The following is a 25,855-nucleotide window of genomic DNA, read 5'->3' on the forward strand; positions in this document are numbered from 1 at the left end:
TTTACCGTAAGACAGATAAATTGTACTTAGATGTTTTCTTAAGGGTTAAGAATAAAGTATAATACAGTACTGTCGACAGTTTCTCACAGCAAAAAGTTTTCACGTAAGTATGTTATGTTGACAAGAAAAGAATGATTAGTATTTATTCTTCTTGTAAACACCGTTAAATTAATTATAAGCAACGATCTTAACGTCCTATTACGATTTCTTTGTTTTTAACGTGGCGTGCTAAGCTTACAAAATAATAAATCATACCAATTGACCGACGACCACAAAGGTTGAGAGCACCTGAAGTCATTACACGTTTATTAAACGTCAAGTGCAACACGTGCGCTTTGTATGGGTTGTTATCCAACAAACCATGTCTTGTACAACACAAATTTGTGTCAACACGAATTACAACTACATAACGTCTAACGTTATTATATTTTTTGGTTGAACCAACATGTCCTAAGTGTTACATATTATTATTTTAAAGATAATTTAATTGTCACGCTTGTTCGGACAAGGAAACTTAAATAATAACACACTTTTACAGGAACTAGTTGAAATATGAATTTTGGACAAACGTCAGAATAGTATTGTGCTTAGTGTGAAAACGTTGCTTTTACGTTGCTGAATTGCTTAATTCCATAAAAATATGTTAATACGTTTCGGTAGGTACTAAATAATTTGAGTACTCGACATTGTAATAAAATTGTGCATAATTCATTTTTATTTATTATGTTTATATTCGTCTGTTCTGGGCGGTCAAATTTTTATGCAAAATATAAATTCGTTTAGCGCTCAGTTATTTTTATTTGCTTTCAATAACAATCGTTTCGAATGCCGATAAGTTTAAGTTTGAAGTTGTACCATACATAATTTACTATATTCAAATCAAATTAATTAAAATTGTTTAAAAATGTTTTTTGTCGTCACCTTATCTGTACTATAGATGTATGCATCACGTGCGGTCACTGGTAAAATGCACTTTTGCGTTTCATCGAGTACGGTTTTTTTTTTTTTTTTTAAATACACGATACCGAGAGAAAGATGATAGAACTATTTGGATGGTGTCGGATAGTTTGTCTAAATGCCTCGGCATTATGATTAAAACGCCTTTGAATTATAAATTATGAGCACTTGTCAATGTCATTTCTGCTCGAGTTGGCCACGAGAGCTGTTTTTCCGGTCTTATAATTCCATTTTGACGGTGAATAGTGAACATCGAGGCGAATCCAAAAAGCTTTTAAGCCGTTAATGACGCATGAACATGCATACAGGGTGACCGAGGAGTTTTTAACGTTATCAACAGTCAAAATACCTAAGTACACGTGCATTATGTTTGCGAAAATATTCATTTAAACGTCAAAAACTGTTTGCGTTTACCGAAAAGTAAAAAGCTTTTACTCGCATCCAGTAAAAATATTTTTAAAAACTATGCAATAGCATTGCAATAGGTACGCCGCTTAGTCAATACAATTTACGTTCATATCGATTACTATAAACCCTAAAGATAATAATATTAATATCACTACCGCCGATAATGGAAGTATAAATTATGTCATCTATTTGTTTATACTTACTCAATCACCAAGAATATATTATAATACGACTATATAGCAAGTAAGTAAATTTTATTTGCACATGGGAACACGAGGGATATTATACTCACTACAGATGCCTCGGAGCTAACCTCATATTAAACTACATACTTTACAAGCTTTTACATCTTCTTTCTCAAAGCTTTGTGGTTTTAATTACCGTTTATTAATTTTAGTTTATTCCATACGCTTTTCTGTGTCTTTCTTCACTTGAGTATTCCTATTTAACGTTTTACTATTTCATTTATCTTTTTGCAATAAGCCCAAATTTGAATTTATTTTTCTTACTATTACAGTAGCATATTATAAAATATTCGATTCTAGCTTTATTTAACTGGATGTCTTTCCTTGCATAAAACATCCTTATTTGCAATTTGCCATTCTTTACTTTTATCTTTTGTTCATTTCTACTTAAGTAAGAGAACACAGCAAAATGATTAAAAACATAATTATAATTTAAAATTTATTTTAAATGTTTTTATTCCACAACTTGACGGCGCATTTTGTATATACCTAATCTAGACATTAATACAAAAACCTGAACAATTTGGCAAAAAAAAGTCCAGTATTTTTCTTGCATTTTTGTATTGGACGCATAATACTTTATTTAGAATAAATACTATTTTAACACAGTTAGAAGTGAATAATTTATTACTACACTTGGAACACAGTACCGGAATATAAGAAGAGATAAAAATGTATTTAATAACATATGCAAATATTTGCATTGATATAATAAAACGCTCGATGATATTAAAAATGATTTTACCGTATTGTAAAATATTTAAACCACAGGCGTGATATGACATGTTTGTTTTGTTCATGTCAATTACGGCCAAAGCTAATGTATACCATTACTTTTGTAGTTAAAACTTTGACTGGACGTTATTATAGGTAAAATATATTTTTCTTGTAGAGAATTTCCGACCGTCTCTCGGGGTATCTAATCGACGACCGCCGAGAATGTCCTTGCATTCGGCCGATCATTTGTTATGATTATTTTTAGCAGGTACCAGAATTGATATTACTTTTACGGTATTTTTTCATTTTTTTTTTTTTTTTTTAACTTGTTAGCCGCCGGTCACAAATCACCCCCCGGCGAGCGAGTTATCATTCCGCCGGTCGATATCCATCGGTTTATTTAATTATAACTTACCAGGCCATTGGGCGCTGTTTCCAACAATCGAGTAAATCAAACCCCATTGCAGCTTTGCCGCCGCTCCTGCCTTCCCGCCGCTACCATATCCCCCGTTTTCTGGCTCGGTGTCCGTACGACTGCAATGGCTATAATATAGCAGTAATAATAATAATAATATCTTGAATATCAAATTATGTAATAAATTCCCGAGAGGAATAATTGTATTTTATGCGAGCGAGACAAAGTGGGGGGAGCCGGGCACGAGCTTTTAAGCTCGCTGCTAACTTCTCGTTTTCCATTGCTTTCCAGCACCTATACTGCCACCGAAAACTTTTTCCAATAACTCCAGCCGCATTAAAAAAACATCTCTACCACTGGCTGAGGACCGCCAATATTAAGAGGGCGTCGCACCGCCCATTTTTAAGGAGTAAAGTATAGGCGATTTTTTACAAAATCTTAATTTTAAGGTTAAACTGCGATGGGTAATTATTATTAGTTCAACAACTAAGACTCTATTTTGGTGGTTAATTTATTTTTTGGACTATCACAGCATCCTCGAAAGCGATTTAAAAATGTTTTTTCATCTCTACTTGTTTAAGCAGACTGAAAATAACTCGCTTAATTTTGGATTTAGAGTAAAATCGCACGTTACAAAATTAAAAGAGAACAATATTTCGGAGGGCAAAACGGTGCGTTTTTTTTCATTATTCTAAGTATAGCGCTCAATACATACATAGTTTAGAAATAACGACTATTTTAACATTTTTAAATGACTATCGCTTTTCAAAAAATAAATTTTTTTTTAAAAAAACGCACACCGGAATATTGTTTTCTTTTAACTTTAAAACCAAAATTAAGCGAGTTATTTTCAGTCTGCTTAAACATGTTTTTACCACTGAAAATCACCGGTGCGACGCCCTCTTAAGGATGTCCCGAGAAATTGGCTAAAAAAGATAACGCTTTTATCCTTTTTTTTTTCCATAGCGATTATTACTATTCTTTGTAAATCACAGTCGAAGCACTAGGCGTGGAAAATAAAGTTTTTCTCTCTTTCCGACATGACCATAGTGTCCGTGACCGTGTCCACAGTGTCGCTGAACCCCACTTACTATGTTACCGCTGTACGCATATTAATTTTTTGTGAGTTTCATTATTTTACAATATATAACGGGTAACACGATTTAGTTTTTCTTTTTGTTTATTTTGTGTCAGCCTACGCGAAAAGTTGAATATTATTCGACCGAAAACCCATTTATTACTTGTTTACAATTGAAAATTAAATTCGAATACAATTTTCCATTACAGTTAATATAACTTAAGTTGAATTTTCTATATACGTCTCACGGTGCAATTCTGTTTTAACATTTGTATAGCAAAAATAAATGTCCTTATCCTAATAAAAATCATAACTGATTTTATTTTAAAATCGGTTAAAACCATTTTATTTGTACAACTATATGAGCAAAACATCATAGTTATAAAATATCATACTCGAAGGATTATTATGATTCTTCTTTATGAGAAAGTAAAATAACTAAATCATTTTTAACTGTTTCATAACCGTTCTTACTAATTTTGCCCAACGTTTAAGTATAATTACTAACTTCATAGCTTTAGTATACATATAAACCATACAGGAATTTTAAGTTAAACTGTTGAGATAGATCTTATAAACAATGATGATTAAGATAATATATAATATCACGTTTAAAATATTATATATTACAAGTTGAATTTCAATGCAACCACGATTTTTATGGTTCAACACAATAATAGCCATTAAAGTCAATCGAAAACATTTGTATAACATCTATATTTGTATAGGCTTGTACACATAGCTCATACTTACATAATATTATTTAATGGCATAAGATCCTGTATGAAATACACAATAATTTACAATATCGCCATTGATATCATATAAATCATTTTTAGGTACCCAAGTGTATCATCATTATCAAATGCAATGGCGGTGAAATATTACTATAATTTTTCAAAGCATAATGACATAGTGATTACATTTTATTTTCATTTTGTATTTGTACCATAACTAATACAGAATTCTGAGAATGAAACTCTAATAAAAACTTTTTATTTAATTGTGTTTTCAAATAATACGGGGAGGAGGCCGGGCCTAATGTTGACAGATTCAATTTAATGGTCGTCTGTCGTAATAACCGTTTCTCGAAATAAGCCGCTCCTCAAAACGAAGTAAAAGTTTTACATTTTTTAACAACATACAATTTAACGAGACACAAATCACCTGTGGTGTTATGTACACATTATATTAAAAATCTGTAATACAGTAAAATGTGTCAAACACAAAGTACGCACACGGTACAACCTTTAAAACGTTAGAAAAAACTTATTTAAAACTACACTCATATAATTGGCTAATTTACGTGCAATTTGCATATATATATTGACATATGCGGGTTTAATTGCCATAATAGACAATGCAGATGGCCATGGTTAACATATCGATAACATTGACGTCGTGTAGTCTATGTCACATGTATTTATCATCATCCAATCTTTAATTTAGCCAGATATGCCCTTTAGCGTTTGGTGTCAACGCAGGAAATTAATAATAGTATTCCCCTGTTCAATTATCTCTTTGAATATGCATGTTATATATATATATATATATATATATACGGTCATTCTGTTGGACGCTATAACCATTTTATATAAATATATATATTACATTTTGTTTGATCTACGAACATTGTATTATAAATCGTGCGATGACTTTAAAGTACAGCTATATTATGTTTGTCCTGGTAGACATTATGATGAGATTTTTAGAAATTGAATTTACATACAACAAAGACTAATAATATCTATTTACGATAGTCGACATATGTATAGATAATTTTAAAGCTGGCGTGTAATTTGCTATACTATATTATCACGAAGCTTTTGTGAGTTTAGTCAAGTGTATAGTTTTTATTCAATGTAAAAAATTTACATCCTACAATCTGCCAGCGTATTATTCTGATAATATTCCACGGCTAAGCGCCACAGGAAGTCTCATACTAAAATACAGCCCCGTGGGTGAGTATCTCAGACATATTCACAAGCTAACATACCGACATGTTTCTAAATTCGTAGAATAATGATTATGTTAAACTATATTACCATGATGGAGCAAATCATGTACATTGTTAGTGTAGTGTTAAACTATTTATGGGTTTCTCAACAGTGCTGAATCAAATATGCCCAAACATAAAATATTATCAAGTATGAAATATATTTTGAATACTGGATCATATTATGCAGTCGTATAAGGCCAACAAGTATTGTATTCCGCTTTGATCTTCAAAAGGCATCAGGAATTTTAACGAAATATGATGTGTAACACTTGTGATAACTTGTGTGTTATGTTTTGAGTGAAAAATCGATTTAGCTAGGTCGCTCAACATTGGGGCAATGTTACAGTTCGGTACGAAGCTCGGTTTTAAGTACTATACTTATTTTTAAACAAAATTACTGAATAAACGATTTACAAACGTAGAACAGAAAAATAATTTTGAAAAGAGACATAAAAGGGAATCGTGGACAGGATTTTACGATAGAATAATAACTTGGAATGGAAAAGTTTAAGAAAAGACAAATAGCTCGTCTCTTGACTCTTTTCCTATTATGATGGCAAAAATATGATATTATTTTCTTTACATAGATGTTTGTTCCCTAAATCTAACTTTCTCTAATACACTAATGTGTGAATGTGTATTTTCTTTACCTTTAAATAACTCATAAATTTTTAAGAGTAAATTAAAAAAAAAAAATCATCAACGTTCATATAGGTATTTTAAATTATTGACTTGAAAGTATTATTACACTTCAATAAAACACATAAGACCAGAGGGGAAAATCGTTTTATTAATGTTTTGCGTGGACTAAGTGTATTAAATTTAACGTATTAAATTTGTCTGCGTAATATTCAAGTTAAAGTTTAATAGTGAAAAATCTTCACAAAAGAACAGTGACTATTGTAGAACAGTATAAGACTGCCACCGCGTACCTTTCAGAACACATAAACAGTTTTTAACATGTATATATATATAAGACTTCAAAAACTGTAATCTCTTTGTCGGATTCCAGTGATACGACGCCTTTCTTTGAGAATAACATCTATTCATTTCATCTCGTTTTTAGTCCATCGCGAGAAATGATATTCAAGTAAATTGGTAAGGTCTATTTGTAACGAAAACGACAACGTGACTACATCTTTGTTTAACATATTATTATGATCGGTACCGTACTGGTGTATTTGGTATTGGAGCTTACGAACGGGTTGCTTGGGATTATCGAAACATAATTATAATGACAATAATGAGTATTCTTAATAATATACAGCTGTTAATAATAGTACTAACTGGCCCCCAAAACCCATGACTCATGCGATGCAGGTGTATCCTGATGATTCTCACGAGTGTGCTTTAAAGTGTCATCTCCATTACAGTATATTAACCTATTGGCGAATAATAATAATAACATGTGTTAATGAAATTTATCACCTCGAAATCGAGCGTTTACCCATTATTATTAATTCCCCCTCGTCTATACATAACTACAGTATTATCGCTCCTTTAGAGAAATTAAATTATACGATACACGTGTGGCACGCTTGTATAAATAATAATTACTATATTGTATAATAGCGGTCAAAAGCAATGAATAAATAAAATATGAGAATACGCAGTTACACTAATTAAAAAATTCATCATACATATAAATAACTAAAAAATAAAAACAGTCACACGTTTTATAATAGCATGGTATAAGTGATAAACGTTTCACTTTAGTTTAATAATTATTATTGCTACGACTAAGTTTATATTATTATAAACTAACGCTATTAAAGTTTTAAACTAATTTTTAATCGAATTGATATTAATTATGAATAACTCAGTAAAAGCGCTTGAATTCTAAAGTGGTAGTTATTTGATTAAATACATATTATGTTACTTTGCAATTATGACTATATAATCTGTTAGTGGTATTTATTTGGGTGATGTGTTACTTATGTCTGTTCTGTACATATATCAACAATTGCTATGAGCTACTTAACAAAAAAAAAAATCTATAAATTATGTAATCGGTACACCAATGTAGGTTAAACCGACAAAAGTTAAACCAACGATTATTAATGTTTAAGCTCACAATATATATAAATAACGTTTAGCACTACAGCGTCTTAAAAACTGTACGCCAGCTAACTCTGTAGTTTGTGGTAAAATGCATATTTTAAAATCGTGAAAATAAAATTCATTACTCAAAGTTTTAACATAAAAACCAACTGCGAGTCTCGTGATTTTCATTACTGGCACCAAGAAAACGGCTGCGAACACCAGCTTTAACTTCTTAATTAAAATTTCTGTCTCGCCAAAGGTTCTAAACAATAATAATTATTATTATAAAGACAACCGGCGGTGTTTAAGCGGTTAAGCGAGATCATGTACCGGCAAAGGCTCACTTTTATCGAATAATATCAATAGCTGCTCTAAAATTTGTTAATTTATGTCATCGTTTATTTGATTTTTTTGTTGAAAATATTGCAACGGCGGTGTTTTTAAAAGTTGTTTACGACGACACTCGGTTTACTTACCAGCGTTACGGCGGTTCTCGTTAAAAACTTTTAATGATAAAACCCGTCGCAGAAGTCATTAAGCGCTCGACCTCAATTAGTGAAGCATATGCGCTGTGCACCTTACCGCAGGGGCGGGGAGGGAAGGGGAGGTAGAAACTTTCAACTCGATGGTAATTTTATACCTTTTTTTTTCTTTTTCTTTGCAGATAAATTCAATCCACAACAGCAGAAGAAACAGGTTTCAGATTTTTTAGTCAGGCCGTTTTTCGACACGTCCGTGTCGTCCAACATCACCACACAGCTAGGCGGCCATGCGTACATGCCTTGCAGAGTCAAACAGCTTGGCAACAAATCGGTTTGTACATTAATTACAAGAGTAAATAATATTTTTAAAAAACCCTCGACCTTTCGGAAAATATCAACAGATAGGTGTGTATACGGCGGTATTTGATTCGACACGTCTCTTGATAGTTTAACATCTGTTTATTTTTTTTTCAATTATACCGTAACTAGTAGACCGTAAACATATTGCTATCATCTATATTTTTTGTTTGATTTTATGTTGCCGATAAATCAGACAAATTTTGTATTGTAACAGTAAATACGCCACTTGAATATTATTTAAAATGTTTTTTTTTTTTTTAATTATCTTATTTTGAAATTAGATACACAGATAAAATGTTATTAAATGTATAAATTGAATAACATAAAAACCAATAGAAGGAATTTTAAAAATACATTTATTTCATTGTTGTCAAGAAGTAACCTCAAAATTAACAGCGTACATGATAATATATTTCGTATGAAAAACTTCTTATTAATACTGCTTGTATAAAAGTTGTGTTTTCAGTGTAACTGATTGCATAGTTTGTAGTACTTTATTATTTGCTGTTGCTCGTTATCTGCTTTGTTCAATTTTATTATTTTTTAACCTTTAAAGCTAAGTTTCATCGTCTTTATAATTAATTTAAAAAAAAAAATTGTTTAAAAAAATGTTTATACCATGTTATTTTATTACGACAATTAAATTATTTACAGTGTATTGGTTATTTTACAACGCTTCGCAGTTTATAGTTTTAATTAAAATACTTTTGAGAGTTAAAGCTATTTTACAACTCATAAAACCTTCGACTATAATATAAACGTAAGACACGGCCTTTTAGTGTAAAATGGCTTTATATCTTTTTGATCTAATGACTTTTCCCTAATCCTTATGATTATTACTTTCTATAGATGTATTTAAAAAAAAATAAACTGTTGTATTACAACTCGATTGTAAACAATAATACATTTCAAATATAAATTATACTTAAATAGTGGGCTATAATAATGTGAATTTAAAAATAATAGTTATTTAACCAATGGCATTACACTTGAAGAGTGAAAGTGTCAAACGTTCCAAGTGCCAAAGTATAAAAATTGAACTTTATAATTTGATTTGTATTTTATTCATTACCGGAAACACTTTAACATATTTTTGAGTTTTAAGTATGATTGTTTTTTTTTTATAAATAACTATTCTTTACTTGCAAAATTTACAAAATTGTTTCCGGTAATGAATAAAATACAAATCAAATTATAAAGTACAATTTTTATACTTTGGCACTTGAAACGTTTGACACTTTCACTCTTCACTTAGTGTCTTAATACAATTCGATAGCAAATAGTTATAATATTTATAGTAGGTACCTACTGTAGAACTTTGATTTTTTAATGATTATATTTTCTATTCATTTTTTATAAACACCATATCAAATGACGAATAGTATATGTACTGTGGCCTTGGTCGTAGTGTGGTTTAGCATATTAATTCAATTTTTTTCGTTAAAAAAACAATTGTTAACCATCGCCGCCATTTTAGCGTTGGAAATATCTATTATAAAGGTTATAGTTTTTTTTACTCGCGTAAGAGACTCTTGTATGGCACATAAAGAGAAAATACGTTTACGAATGTTTTATTTCGTTGAATATTCACACTTGAATTGGCAATTCAAATGTAGAAAAGGTCCATTTGTGGTCGCATAGCTGCGATGAGATTTCTGCACACGCGTCGATGACCATGGCCGTTTTTTATGCGTTCCGAATCAGTATTTAACCGGATTTAAGGATTTTTCCCAAAGAACCACGTGGGCAGCGGACAGTTCAAATAATAAAAGCTTTCCCGATTGACCCGCCGCTACGCTGCGCTGGTCGGTGGGCATTTTTATGCATACATATTATGAGAACTTTACGGTTATCCGTCGACAATGAAAATCGGCCAGAGCCGGCCCGGGAAATTTTCTCAAATTTATGATCTAATCACGGCGGCGGCGGCCGTGGCAAATCGTAAAAACTATGCCGGCGGTGCATACGCAGTTCGGCCCATAAACACGATATTGCACTACAAGTCGCCACCGAGTGAGAACCGAGTGATTTAGGTAATATGGAGAAAAATAAGAGCGCAACAAAAACGAGCGAAAAGTTTTTGCCAGCCATCACATCATAAATACCGCTATAGCGTGCGGCCGCCCGGGCCATTGTTTGCCGCGGCGCGGTCCACGGCCGGGGCAAAAGTAGTTTTTACACGGTAGTTATTTAATCAACATCCACCGGCTCCGGGGTACTAAATAAAATTACAGAACCTCTCCCCGAATCGATGGTTCGAAATGGTCGGTGTGTGTGTGTGTGTGCGCCTTACCTTTTCCGCAGTCTTGTGTTTGGCCGGTCGCGGGGATGGACCGAACAGATAAACGTAAGAGGAGAAGGCGCCATAAAAACGAATCCGGGGGGACCGTTAAGTTTTTGAAACTGCGTAACGCGCCATTTAAACTTGTACATTATTGTCGCGAAAAGCGCACGGGTAAAAAACGACCAGCCTGTTTTTTTTTTTTCTACCTGTGTGTTCGGCCTTCGTCGGGAATCCATTAACTTCTAGTTACTTTCGCAGCACTAGACTTTCGGAAAATGTAGCAGTGGATTTCCCCCCCCCCCCAGTACACCCAACTTGTGTAATAGAATAATTCCGTTTACGCGTCCTACCGTTACACGCGGCTTAGCTGCATTTAATAAATTTATTGTTCTAATCGCACCGCGTTATGTCATTATATAATAGCCGTTGTCGCCTATATATATATATATATATATATATATATAGATATCATCAGGGTATTATCACTGAGCCGCCGCAAAAGTACCTAACATAGGCTGCACGATTATATGAGATAATTAAAACTAATAGCACTTCCGATATCGTCTCGGGTCGGGTTTTATAGTAAGCGTCATTCCGTTTATAAAATATATATTATTATTTATTACAATACAATGGATGGCACACCACCTACTTATTTAGGAGCATAGTATAGGCAATTAATTGTGAAATCCTAAAATCTATAGTGCGTTACTCATACAAAAAAATATACCATGAAGATTATATTTTATTGGTGGTTAGGTTTTATTGTCAGCCTTATAAGTCATCATCACCAAATGTTTTACCATAAAAACCATTTGGTGGTACTTCAAGTTTGTTTACATTGCAGAGTAGATCTACAGCGATAATATGATTAACGTAAAAGCCCATGTTAGTTTTACTGTATTCTGTTGTAAACCAATAATTGTGAAAACAATAATTAGGTAGTAAAACAAATAATGACGACTAAATAAAAAAAATTGCTTAATTGATTGAATTTGTGCACTTGTTTGATCCAATTACAGTAAGACATTTTACTTAGCACCTATTAAACGCTGTATTACTTATGTCTTTACTATTATTGTCGACTTCGTAGTAATTAAAATAGAAAATTACTGTTTTGCTTCAAAAATGAATTAGTGAGTCGTTCTCTTAAGTAAAATTTTTACTATACTGTAATTAGTAATTACAGTATTATAGAGTGTAGTTACTAATTACACTCATTGATTGTATCGGTATAACCAATCGACCATTAAACGTTTTTTTTGTCTCTCGTTTTTTTAGTAATAAAATTTCCCTTATTTGTTTTATTATTCTTTTTTTCAATCATTACACATTTAGCAATACTACAAATTGTTTTATACGAGTGATTTCATTTTGATTACTTTAACACTTCTGCAGATCAGCTTATTTGAAGATTTCATTTTCTTTCTTAAAAAAATATTTCATGACATCCAAAAAAAAATGCTTTATTAAATTCGCATCTAAATGATGATATGACAACAAAAATGATATGTCTGTTTACATTTCATTACCTAATTGTTAATATTATAGATTAGAGTTATGGGAATATTGCGACAAATGAGTTATTAATATTATAATATTATACTGGTACTTTTAATAAAATAATACAATTTGTAATAAAGTACAATCATTTCAATATTGACTGAGATTGTCCGTCAAATAAATACTAAATACCTACTAATCTGGTATTATATCGTTTTTAATATAAACTGTTTTTTTATTTATATATTTTTTTATTTAGTTGTTATTACATTTTTAAAAAAACAATGTATACAGTGAAATTATGTTAGCTTTTTCAATTAACTAAATTAAATTTCAATTATGGTTCTCAGAGAGCACTTTTTTCTTTACAAAATAAAAACGAATAATCTTATAAATATATTTTATGTTTAAAAAAAAAAAGTATACTGTTATTTCAAACCTAAAACTCTCAAACTTAATTAAAACACACTTTTGTTTTTTACATTACTATTTTCTTCTTATTTTTTTTTTTTTTTTATTCGCTGTTTTGAACTATGGAACGACGCCAATGTCTCTCGCCTAAACCAAGTTTTAATTAAACGTTTTGGTGGTTACTATACCGTACACCGCCTACTCCCTCGCCCGGCGACCATCTCTAACAACGCCAAATTTATTTCGATAAACCGGTGTTTTATTAATTAAAAATAAGTGACACACTTAATACTATAATATTGGTAGTACAAAATATTACGGTACAAAACATTGTCACTATTTTATTTGAAACCAATAACTATTTGTAGTATCTGTGGTGCTTTACAAATTTTTCGACTTATTATTATTCAGGTGTCGTGGATACGTAGACGAGATTCGCACATCCTCACCATCGATTGGCTGCTGTTTATCGCCGACGATAGGTTCAGAATATTTCTAGTGGAACCCACGTGCACGTGGACGCTTCAGATAAAGTACGTCCAGCCCAGAGACGCGGGTATCTACGAATGCCAAATAAACACATCGCCCAAAATGAGCCATCTGGTTCAGCTCAACGTTGTGGGTAAGTAACCGAACAAAAGTAAAACAAAAATTATAGAATTTTATCCGCATAAAAATGTCCAAGACTTTTTTTTCTCACTATCCTGGCTTCATCGAACAATATTACGGCTCGATGTAGTCTACTTAAAATGGCAAAAAATAAACAATTATTTAGTTATTATTAAATATTCTTAATCAAATACAAAAACCAGCGCCTAAAATAAATCCCACGATGGAGCCCCGGCATCGGTGGCAACCGAAAGGGAGTTAAGAGGATATTGGATGGGTCGGGGTTGCTAATACCCATGATTAGGGTGGTGCCAAAAAAATCGATCTTCGAAACGTTAATGGGCTAACATTTAAATTTGTTCCATACATAAAAAAAGAGACTTGGTGAAAGTTTGAGATAAAAAACATTTTTTTGCCGGTCGCTCAACGCGTTTTAAGTAAATTGACCAAAAATTCTCAAAAAACCAAAAAATGACTTAAATTATAACATATTTGGTCAAAAATCATCATTAGTACATCTAAATTTTTTGAATGACGATCCCAGTACTTGGTCTAAAAATAAAAATTATATGTCAGCATATAATAAAGTGCAATCATTATTTGTTGTGAATGATCCATTCGAAAGAGGAATTGCTTTAATGACACAATTTAACAATTCTTTAACGACAGATGAGAAACAAAAACAATATATTTTACAAGTAGTAGAAAAACATAGAAATGAGTTTCCCGATTGTAACAAATCAGTTTTAATAAACAATTACGTAATTAATTTTTAACTTAGGATTTTGAAACTCAAACAGTTGTACTCGACGCGAAAAATACTACAATTTAGATGTACTAATGGTGATTTTTGACCAAAAAGTCATTTTTTTGAGAATTTTCGGTCAATTAACTTAAAACGCGTTGAGCGACCGGTAAAAAATGTTCTCTTATCTAAAATTTTCACCAAGTCTCTTTTTTTATGCATAGAACAAATTTAAATGTTAGCCCATTAACGTTTCGAAGATCGATTTTTTCGCGGCACCCGAATACGGCTGTTTCTGTTGAAAGAGGGAGGGGTGGGTAAACCTCGTATGGTAGTTACATATCGTGTAAAGTGCAGTACGGACAGACATTGAAGGTGGTAGTAGTAAGGGGGAGATGATGGACCGATAATTGAAAATCAAAATAATTATCATAAAAAAACAATATCATCGTGTTAGGCTTTTGCACCCCGCGAAGGCCCGAGGCTGCCATCTCAAAGATTTGGATACTTGGACGGATTTTCTGTAGAAAATAATAATGTGACTGGACTTTCAACAGTGCCAAAAATCGAAATCATGGGCGAGTCAGACATACACGTGATGGAGGGTAGTTCGGTGAGCCTTAAGTGCGTGATCCGACAGAGCGTCCGAGATCCGGATTACATATTCTGGTACCAGAACGGCAAGAGAGTGCTTGATTACGGTGGCAAGGGCGTCAAAGTAATCAACAGCGAGCGGCTAGACGTTAGCACAATGGTGGCCACGCTCACAATCAATAACGCCGTGCTGCTGGACTCGGGCAACTACACGTGTCAGCCGTCCAACTTGGACTCGGCTAGTGCTTTCTTGCATGTCCTAAACGGTGAGTTCTTGTTCGTAGAATACTGTTTGTTATTTATTTTTTCGCATATAAATTAATGTCACGATGACACTAGTAGAGCGCCGCTATGTGTCCCGTGAGAGGTTTTCCTCGATTTCTCATTTTCAATAATAAACGATAATAACTGTGCCTGCGCGCTACAATACGGTGGTAATTTCCATAAAGTATCATTACAATATCGTTCTTTACTCAATGCTAGAAATTGAAATGAATAAAGTCATATCGATATGACTACTAGATTTTTACAAAATATATTTTAAGTGGTACACATAGTATATACATATGAATGTCAATACTCTCCATCGACCACTTTTAAACAATGATGTATTGAATTTTGCTAAAAAAATATAGTGAACAAATTTGATTTAATACATAGTTCTTGTTAGCCATCATTGCAATATTAGGTGGATATGCTTTAGATATGATTTAAACAATTTTTTTGACAATAACCCAGAGATGATAACGCAAAATATAAAACTAATATTTCAAATGTACCCGGAAAAGTAGTGAACAATTTTTAAAATATTTACCATATTTAAATTGTATCAATATAATTTTTTTATGATGTATGGGGCAGTTTTTTTTATATATTGAACTATAATTTAAAACAATGGAATCATAACCCTCGTATCGGTCTTGTCAAAAATAGTATAAGCACGTTGAGTTATTACAAATAAAATCATACAGAATAAAATTTTAAATAAAATGAAAAACATAATTATTTGTTTGTTTAAAGTAATATAATATTTTATACAATTTCATATTTGAAATTATACAAGAATTTTTCAGTTGACAATAAATACAAAGTTATGTGTCTACCTGCCTCTACGTTTAACTTATGCTGAAAAAATAACATTTTTAAAATAACTAATTATATGCTTAACTAAGCTAAAATATGATATCTTGTTGTACCTTTTAATAAACTAAAAAAAAACCACTGCGTGTTCAGTGGCTAACGATTTCCTATAATCGTTTTTTACTACAAAAATATTGCAACTGGATTATTTACATAAAATATGATGATAAACCCCAGTTATAAAGAAAATGGCCATATTATTTTGGAAATTGTATCGCTTATATAATATTAATTTAGAGCATAAGTCATAAAAATATCAGCAGTTTCCAACGTTACGAAAAGCTTTTAAAGTCGGTTCTTGGAGAAACATTGAAATGTTAGCCCATTAAAATATACTAGCATAAAACTTTTTACCATGCTTTTTGCTTTATTTATTGCTTTTTTAACTTTTAAAAGCGATACTTGTGTCACAAAAGACTAACTTTACTTTTAAAAAATTCGAATTAATACTGTTATCAGATTACACTATTAAAATCATTGGTGTTGGCAATTGCATTGGAAAATTTATTACAATTTTTTCTTTTTGTTTTATGTTGTTTGAATACAATAATAATAATAACGTTAGTATATTTAGTAAGCGTTAACAAAGCGAAATGGAAGTGGATTGTTAGCTTATACACGTCAGTCGCATAAAACGAGCACGCATAAATGTATTTGACATTCTACAATTTCCATTTTGTTCAAATACTTACTATGTACATTTTCAACGGCAATCGAGTATGTCAAACTCATGTACTTTCTATTTTACAGACTGATATTTATAATAGTTGGTTAAACGTCGTATAATTGATAAAGTTTGAATTATTTGCGGTGAACGTGAAAATCGAATATAATATACGAGTGGAGGTTTTAAAATGAGTGACTTTTTTAATTATAAATAAAAAAAAAAAAAAAAACCTTTACAAATATATAACGTACGCTATTCGAGCACACAGTCACTATACTCGGGTAGAAAAAAATAATATGTTCTTACACGCCGTGTTTAAAAGCTACACGACGTTTTCAACAATTAAATTAAAGTATATTGTTTGGTTTTTTTTTTTTTTACCGAAAGTGAACCCGTCCACGCGTATCGCAAAGACACCACTTGATGATTTACATTCTAACGGAGCCACGCTGTAATAGCCGGCGCGTTTCGATCGGATAATAACGTTGTTATGATGGCCGTGGTTAATTTACGGTAACTAGATCGGTTTCGTTCAGGACAGATTTGCGCCCATTTCGAAGACATGACTCGAGCATGACCGCAAAGACGTTCAACACTTATTGCCGCTGCGGGAATAATAGGTACTCACAACAACAATATTTACCCGAGACGTTTGTTAAAACGTTATTAACGTCGGCTATCGACCGTCTGCGACCCGGGCGATTTCAATTAAGTATTTCCGTCTTTAGCTCCCAGAGCTTTGGCCTGTGTACTAACCGAACCCGAGCAATCTAACGTCATACTGTGACGGCGTTGGCTATAGGCAATTTCGGTACACGGACGCGTTGGTTTTTTTATTCGACTGTTTTAAACGACCTTCGGGCAGTACGGCGCGTGTGCTGTAACCGTAACGGGAACGCCGGGCATCGTTATTAGGTATTATAGCAACGTTGATGATGATTTTGATAACAATAACCATAGTGATTATAGCAGTAGCGGTAATAATAATAGTAATAATGACGTAACAATTGTAAAAGGCATAACGACCGTCGTACAGCGACACGTTTTATTATAACCTCCTTAACCGTCGCCGCCAAGAGAGGGTATTTTTTTTTTTATATACATGCACACAACAACAATATAATATACTACTCGTACACGCGACGGTGGTGAATATCGAGAACGACGCCCCCTCGGGGGGGGGGGAGGGCTTAACCGGCACGCCAACTCGAGACGTCGCACGGGACTTGTCACTTTTGAAATTCCGAAGCCACTTTAATTAGGCCGATCTCCTTCGCCAGAAATCATCAGAGCTGTCACAATGCCGTGCACCGTACACGTTCGCGGGGTAGCAGGTGCCTTTGATCTCGGGCAATCAACTCATATTATACACACAGCAAAAGCAATCGTTTGTCGAGGCTTCTGCAAACACACCGTACGGTCATAAATAAATAACATCACATACTGTAAACGGTTTACAAACGAGCAGCACGTTACCATTAACGAACCGAGGGCCGCGCTTTTTTCGTTTTCGTTTACCGTGTAGCGTCCGGACCGAGTCGGCTACAGTAAAGTCTTAAGGGCACGTCGTACTGCTATTTGTTAACGAGTTAGGTATAGGCAATTTTTCTGGAAAATCTCAATTTGAAGCTTAAATTTGTAATTGTTAGATTAGTAATAGGAATTCTTTTTAGGCAGTTAATTTATTTTTCTGACTATCGCAGCGTCTTTGTCGTTGATTTTAAATATTTTTTTCATCTAAACATAGTTTTCTAATTACAAAAACACGGCTTATTGGGTGGTTTTACAGTAAAAAACCCAATTGTAAATGTTTTAAGGGAGAACTTTTTCTATGTTTTGTTGCAAACCGATTTTCGATAGTTAGTTTGGATATAGAACAATATGGTATAAAGAAAGAGCATATTTTTAATTATTCAAATGTATATATTATCTTAAAATTAAAATCTAATTCCAACAAAGCATAGTTAAAGTTCTCATCTTTCAAACAATTTATCATTAATATCCCTGCGTGCATTGTAGGCTTCATACCATTGGAAATACAAAAGTACTATTTCGAGGTGCTACCTACTGCTTTACCTACGCTATTGATAGTGTTATACGCCAACGCTTCAACAACAAGATATAACGGGTTTTTTTTTGTATCGTTTTTGTATTTCTCACACAATACCTATTACAACGACGTACCTATAATATTATAATATGTAGAAAATACAATTACTATTTTTAACGAGAAGTGTTCAAACACTTATAATGCGCATGTCAATTTAATGTAAGCCAAGCAATTTAAATTATTAAATTATTTCACAAACTCGACAAAAAATTTGTAAAAAACAAATTTCTCTATTGAATATGCGTGGGCTGTTAAATGGTAAAAACATTACCTATATTGCTGTTTATAAATCAACTAGATCCAGAACAAATAAATTAAGTTTAATTTTGATTCAACACAGCACAACAGTTACATAGTTCTCATTTGTTTAAATATTAGTAGTTAATAGTTTTTTGATATTTTGTTTTTTTTTCTATCGTTAACCAAGCCGAATTGTTGAATACTTATATCTGTAATAACTGTGAATAAGTGTGTAAATCGATTTCAGCGATATCAAACTAACCAGCTGCCATATATCAGCATATGTAAGAATCAGGAACTCACATCTCTCTCAAGATTTTCCTGTTGGTCCAACGACGAGTTAGACATTTCTTCAAGGTGTGCTGGGCGCTTCGGACTACATCCCAGCGTACTTAGTCATTGTTGTCCAAAATTCGACTTACACAATTATTATTCACAGTTGTTACAGATATAGCATTTATTTTAATAACTGATTCCGCAAAAATTATAATAAAACTCTATCAAATGGGCCCCTCCCTTTTAGTTTTATACACGATCGTCGGAATTACTCTGTAATCACTTTCCTGTGTAGTAAAAAAAAAAAAAGCCAGTACAGTGTAAATTTACCCTATTTTTGGGGTTTTTCCTTAATAAAAAAAAAAATTTGACTACAGATTTTTGAGAAAATTGTATACGTTATTAGTTCCATTTTAGATCTACCTTTGGTCTAATTTTCAGATCTAAATCTCTAAAACTTTGCTTGAAAAAGTGAAATGTTAATGTTTATCGATAGTACTATATTTTAAAAACAATTCGTATAAATTTGGAATATTTTCGACTATTTTTAAAAAAGTTATAGAGCATAGTAGTTTTAAGTTGAAATATTTGTAAATTTTTTAGGTGTTTTTCTCGATTTTGATGTGGAAGGGGTGGCTTTTTTTAATTTTTGGCCCCATAATGTACCTTTTAGGTATGATTTCTGATCTATAGAGTTGCTACACGAAGAAATCGGTTCAGCGGCTTACAAGGTATCGTGGGTCCAGACACAAAAAAAAAAAATAAATAAAAACACATCATTGTAAAAACAATACCTTCTCAGCTCCGCACCGAAGCTAAAATGTAACTTAAAAGGTCAAGATTCGCTCACTGACCACTCACAAGTGTCCGGTGCAAACATTAAGCCCTACGTTTTCTGGCCACGAGTATTCGATATGACAATATGAAAACTTTAACGATTTCTAGTGTTTTTTTTTATTTAATGTTTTAGCTTCGATGCGAAGCTGAGAAGGTTTTGTTTTTACAATGATGTGTTTTTATTTTATTTCTTAATCGATTTCTTCGTGTAACAACTCTATAGATCAGAAATCATATCTGGAAGGTACTTCGCCAGGCCAAAAATTTAAAAAAGTCACCCCTTGCCCATCGAAATCGAGAAAAACTCATAAAAAATTGACAAACTTTTCAACTTAAAATTACAATGCTCTATAACTTTTTTAAAAACAGTCAAAAATATTCCAAATGTTTATGAACTGTTCTTCAAACATAGTACTATCGATAAACATTAACAAACCAACAAAATATCATAAATCCTTTCCCTTAGAAGGGACAGCATTTTTTTCTTTATTTCACTTTTTTTTTTTACTCGTTTGAGCTGGCTCGACAAAACTTTGATTTTTTTTTTTTTTTATTTAATCGATAGTTATTTTAAACATCATGTTTTTTTTTTTTTTGTTTTTTTCAAAGGAGAACATCCGGCGGCCATACAGCGGGGTCATAGTTCGGGCACGCAAATTCCTATCCGGCTGTTGGGCCCTTTATCGACCGTGCTGGGTTTGAGTTCCAGCCACTCGGCGAGGGCAGCTCTTCTGACGACCGCGTTTGCCGTCGACCTGGTCATCCGCGTCCTCTACTCGTTTGTCGTCTAAGCCTACTTTGCACGTCACGCAAACAGTCAGCACAACCGGTTGTATACGGTTTTTTGTTTTAAAAACGATACAAGTCAAATGTTTTTTTTTTTTTTTTTTTTTTTAACATTATTCGTAAATTGCCAACCGCGTTTTGTTACCAAAACCAAATATACGTTTCCGTTACCATTAGACTACACAGCAAGTTCGGTTAGCGAGAATTATATACATCAATTTATATGTGTATACAATAATTGCAGCAGTGCACCTAAACGAGAAGAAGATTCGTGATCGGAGTAGAGTCGAACAACGGTCTAATGTATAAAATCATATATTATTATTGTGTAAATAAATAATTTCCCCGGAGTACCGCGCGTTGGGTCTATAGCTAATGCACAATTTGTTTAACGTACAGGTTTTTATACATATAATTACTATAATAATATACATACCGATATTATTAAATTGTATGTACGTACTAATAACAACCTACTGATAATTAGCTTTAAACTGAATACGGTCAACTTTTGTGTATCAACGGCTTTTTTAATATTCATTTACTGTCTCTTTCGGCGGATGACCCGCTGATTATTATTGCATCTAATATAAATGTAATGACATTTAACAGAAATAATGTTTCCTACAACTGAAAACATCAATGATAATTCTTATTCTCGCATACTCTATACAATTATCGCGGCGAGACGCCTAATTACAAGTAATTTTTTCTGTTAACTGTATCCAACAATAATCTTTCATAGGCTATCGTACTAACTTTACTTTGATTGTTATTGTTTTTCTTGTATTATATTACGCTATTAACTATTATTATCTTCGATTGGATTATAATGTACAGCACGTGTAAATTTATGTTTAAATGTTATTCTTAGATATAATACTAATAATAATAACTAAAATTTATAATTATTTATGGTGCGCTACGTATATGTAAATTAACGCTATGGAATAAAATATCTATGTTCGATCTTATGTATTTAAATTATGTTTATATTTTGAATTCGGAACGGTAATTCATTATTTTGAATCCAATATATCAATTAAATGTTATTATTTATTGTTCTGATAAATGCCATTACTCGACCGTTGTATTTTTTTATAATTATACCTATTGTCATCATCAAACATATTGTACATAATAACAATTACAGTTTAATTGAAACTATTTTCCAGAATTTATTCAATATTATAATATTGTATAATTACTCAACATAAATATATATATATATTATACGTTTTATTTGAAGGTATTGTTAAAATAAAAATCTAAGCAATTAAATGCATTTAAAAAAAAATTGTTTAAATTAAAACATAGTTTTCTTGGTTTAATCATTGGGTTTTGTTTTTGTTATACGAATTAGTTAAAAACATAAATTACTACATCAATATTGTATATACCTTTGAGGGAATATTATAATATGTACCGTTAACGATAAACTAACCTTTAATTTATTGAAATAAATGTTATAAAAAATATCAAACATACCTGAAACATTTTATTTATATGTTATATCCTGTAACGCATATTTTCCTTGACACATAACTTACTAAATAATATTTTGTTTAGGGTAAAAAAATAACAAATTTCGTATAAAATCGATTGCCAATTATTATAGTATCTTCTGCGGTTGTATAGTGTCAGATGTTAGAAACAATTTATTGTTCAGCGTTTCATTAAATATTGCTAATTTGTGTACTCATTAATGTATACAATCAAGCCATGGACTAGTTGTGACTTGTGGTTACCAAAGTTTTAGATTTCAATTTATTAACACTATACAAGTGGTTTAGCACAGCTGGTAAGTTTGATCATACTGCAAATTCCGCTGCAATGAAATATAATAATTATTTCGGTTTTGATGTTACTTACCATTACAGATGTATTTAAGTATGGCGTTCATTTTGAGTAAATATTATTTCTCTTTGTCGTTTTAAAAATAAATCCTCGAGACAATAACATATTATAGCTCCTTTTTTACTGCAGCAAATCCGTTTCGTTAGTCATTATTTATTACAAAAGTTTTCATTGAAATCCCTCAAAAATGAGCCAACGGGAATTTCGAATGGAGACCGGGTGCTACAATGTGTTATGCATTTATATATTATTTCGTCGTTGGCGCATTTTCTGAATCTACGAGGAGCAATTTAGCATAGTATACAGTATACATATATATAATTTAATATATTACACTGCAATAAAGGAAGACTTGTTATAAAGTTTTCAGTTGCTATGTGATTGTTGATTTTTTTTTTTTATTATTCACATATTTCAGTTTGAGCAAATTTGTTTTTTTTTTGTATTATCTGCCTTGAAATGCCCACCATCGATGAAAATGGAGTCATCAAACCGAAGTCAAACGTCGCTGATCAAGCACCCAGTACGGATATTGAATGCATTTTTTTTTTTTTACTAAATGTGATTTATGACAATTCAATACCAATAGTTTACAGCTGCTTACACTAATCCAACATTAGATATATTTTAAACAAATTGACTGAACAAGGAGGAGTTTTTATTATTAATTGACAGTTATGTAAAAAAAAAAACATCTTACGAGGGGTCTGTAGGTACTGGGAATAATAATAGGGTACCGATAATTATAGAAATATGTTATGAGATCAAGCACTCAAAAGAGACACTTTGTTTTTTTTAACACTACTAGAAATTTAAATAACCTAATTAGTTATTCTAACAAACCAATCATTTGGCATATTTAGTGGCTTATGATTTTGATATTTTTAATTTTGGTATATGCTTTTATAAATTCTAAGATATCAACATTATTACAATTTATTTGGAAACAAATATTAAAACAATTCTATAAAAGAAAACAAAATAAAAACATTCTTAACCTAAATAAAAATGAATAGCTCATAATTGTTATAATAAATATTTAATCTAGAAGCTACCGAACCGGTCAGGTTTATTAAATATCCAGAAGATTTCTATGAAACACCTCTGTTTGATTCAATCCAAGAAAAAAATGCAAGAAATGATTTAATCATGGAATTATATGGGTCAATGTTTGGTTACATTCTAAATCGGTAAGCCTAAAACCAAAAATAATGAACAACTTGCTGTTGTACGTCTCATCACTTAACAATGCTCTAGTTGGACGGGAAAACCCTGTCTTCGACCTCTAGTTGCTACTATGGACCTTTCTAAATACGTGCACCAATTTGAAGTATTTGAACCTAAAATTGAAACAACAAAAAAAAAGTCACAAAGCATAGCTAAGTTGACCAGCATGGCTGTTAAAAAATCTATCATTAGACCATCAAAATCAGCAGTTATGGGAGCTAAGAAGTAAGTTCATATAAAACACTACTACTATAATAAGAAAAGTTTGTTTAAATTAAATGTTGCATTTTAGTAAATGTCATTTTCTAAACGATAACATCGTGCAAAAATAATTATAAATCATAAAGTCAATAAGGTTTCATTAATAAAATTGGTAATAATAAATTGAAAATTATAAAAATTTTGTTAAAACAGAAACTATGTGTGAATTAACTAATTATAATTTGCTTAACTGTATATTTATAGAAAATCTATGATGAAAAAGCCATCTTCGGTAGAACAACCAGAGTTAACAAAAACTATTGTTAAAAAACCCGAAACAGTTTCATTATTTTTGGAACGAGATCAAAACGTTCAATTGGAATTCAAATCTGGTTGTTCGTATGAAGGTCGGCTTTCAAAGTCTGTAATACATGGCAAAGGGAAAATGCACATGAACAATGGGATCGTTTTTGAAGTAAATTAATTATCTTCTTTCCGGATTATATATATACATAATCCGATTTATGAGTGCCTAACATAAAAAAATACTATTATATATATTTTAAAATAAATATAGTAGCATAAAGGATTATACATCCTATTTAAACAAATTGAACTTTTTAGTAATCCGAATTAACTCGGAAGTTGCTGTTTTTTTTTTTTATAATCTGCACTATACTATCATAGTCCAGTGATGGAAATCTTATAGTTTATAATATTAACAATTAAATTATTAAAATGTATATTTTGTTAGATTTGTTACCTATGCTTATATTTCTTCTACAATTGACAAAACAAATGTGTAGGTAAATTACCCCATTCGTTGCAGAATCTCGAGCCTGTCTTTAATTAGAACACCAAAATATACTTTACTTCTTGAAAAACTTAATGTTTACTATGTTATTTTCCTTTTATCACAAGTGTAAATAATTGTAGTTTTATTCCACTCGAGCTATAGCGATTAAAATTCCCATCAATAGCATATTATGATAGTCTGTAACATACATGGCCAAAACCGGTTTTTTTTTTTTTTTAAATTAAAAATGATCAATAGTTATTCGGTAATCCCGTTGAATTAATTATAAAATATCTTGAGAAGGCTTGAAGATTTATAGCAGCCCCTCTGCCCTCACTCCAGAAACGCTACCGCACGGGATATAATGGTCTTATTTCGTAATATAATATATTTTGTGGATTATTCCTTAATCGAATACGGTTGGGTATTTTTTTTTTTTTTTTTGGTACTCGGTTTGATTGTGTAGGGCTCATTTTACAACGGTTCGCCTCGAGGTAGCGGTAAGATAACTTGGCCAAACGGTAGCTGGTTCGAAGGTGATTTCCTGAACGGCATGAGACATGGCCGGGGGTTGCACGTGTCCACCCGGGAAGGTCGCAGGACGTACGGGGGCGAATGGGTGGACGGCAAAAGGCAAGGGTTCGGGTGGATGGAGAGAGGTGACGACGGCGACGCCACCGGAATTAATTACATCGGAAGCTGGTTAAACGACCGGATGAACGGTTGGGGCTCGGCACAATGGCCAGACGGCACCCAATACGGCGGGCAATGGATTAATGACAAGCCTTGTGGTCACGGCACTGCTGTGTGGCCGAACAAAGATGTGAGTTAAAAAAATATATAAATATATTATATTAAAAATATAAGA

General features: G+C 32.0%; 1 protein-coding gene across 1 annotated transcript in view; it reads left to right on the plus strand.

Moving 5' to 3' along the window:
* LOC126847049 (hemicentin-2-like) overlaps positions 1-21,988 on the plus strand; it is a 187,584-nt gene extending 165,596 nt beyond the window's left edge. Inside the window, exons 3-6 of the mRNA XM_050587026.1 lie at positions 8,527-8,675; positions 13,314-13,524; positions 14,814-15,116; positions 20,730-21,988. Coding sequence (XP_050442983.1) covers positions 8,527-8,675; positions 13,314-13,524; positions 14,814-15,116; positions 20,730-20,911 — 845 coding nt within the window. The 3' untranslated portion in view covers positions 20,912-21,988. The remainder of the gene's footprint in view (positions 1-8,526; positions 8,676-13,313; positions 13,525-14,813; positions 15,117-20,729) is intronic.
* Positions 21,989-25,855: the final 3,867 nt, after the last annotated feature.

This window comes from Adelges cooleyi, unplaced genomic scaffold (genome assembly GCF_023614345.1).
Source record: "Adelges cooleyi isolate 19-005CV unplaced genomic scaffold, UGA_ACOO_1.1 ACOO_flye_CR_arks_rails_tigmint_CR_PRNA_9, whole genome shotgun sequence".
Taxonomy (NCBI): Eukaryota; Metazoa; Arthropoda; class Insecta; order Hemiptera; family Adelgidae; genus Adelges; species Adelges cooleyi.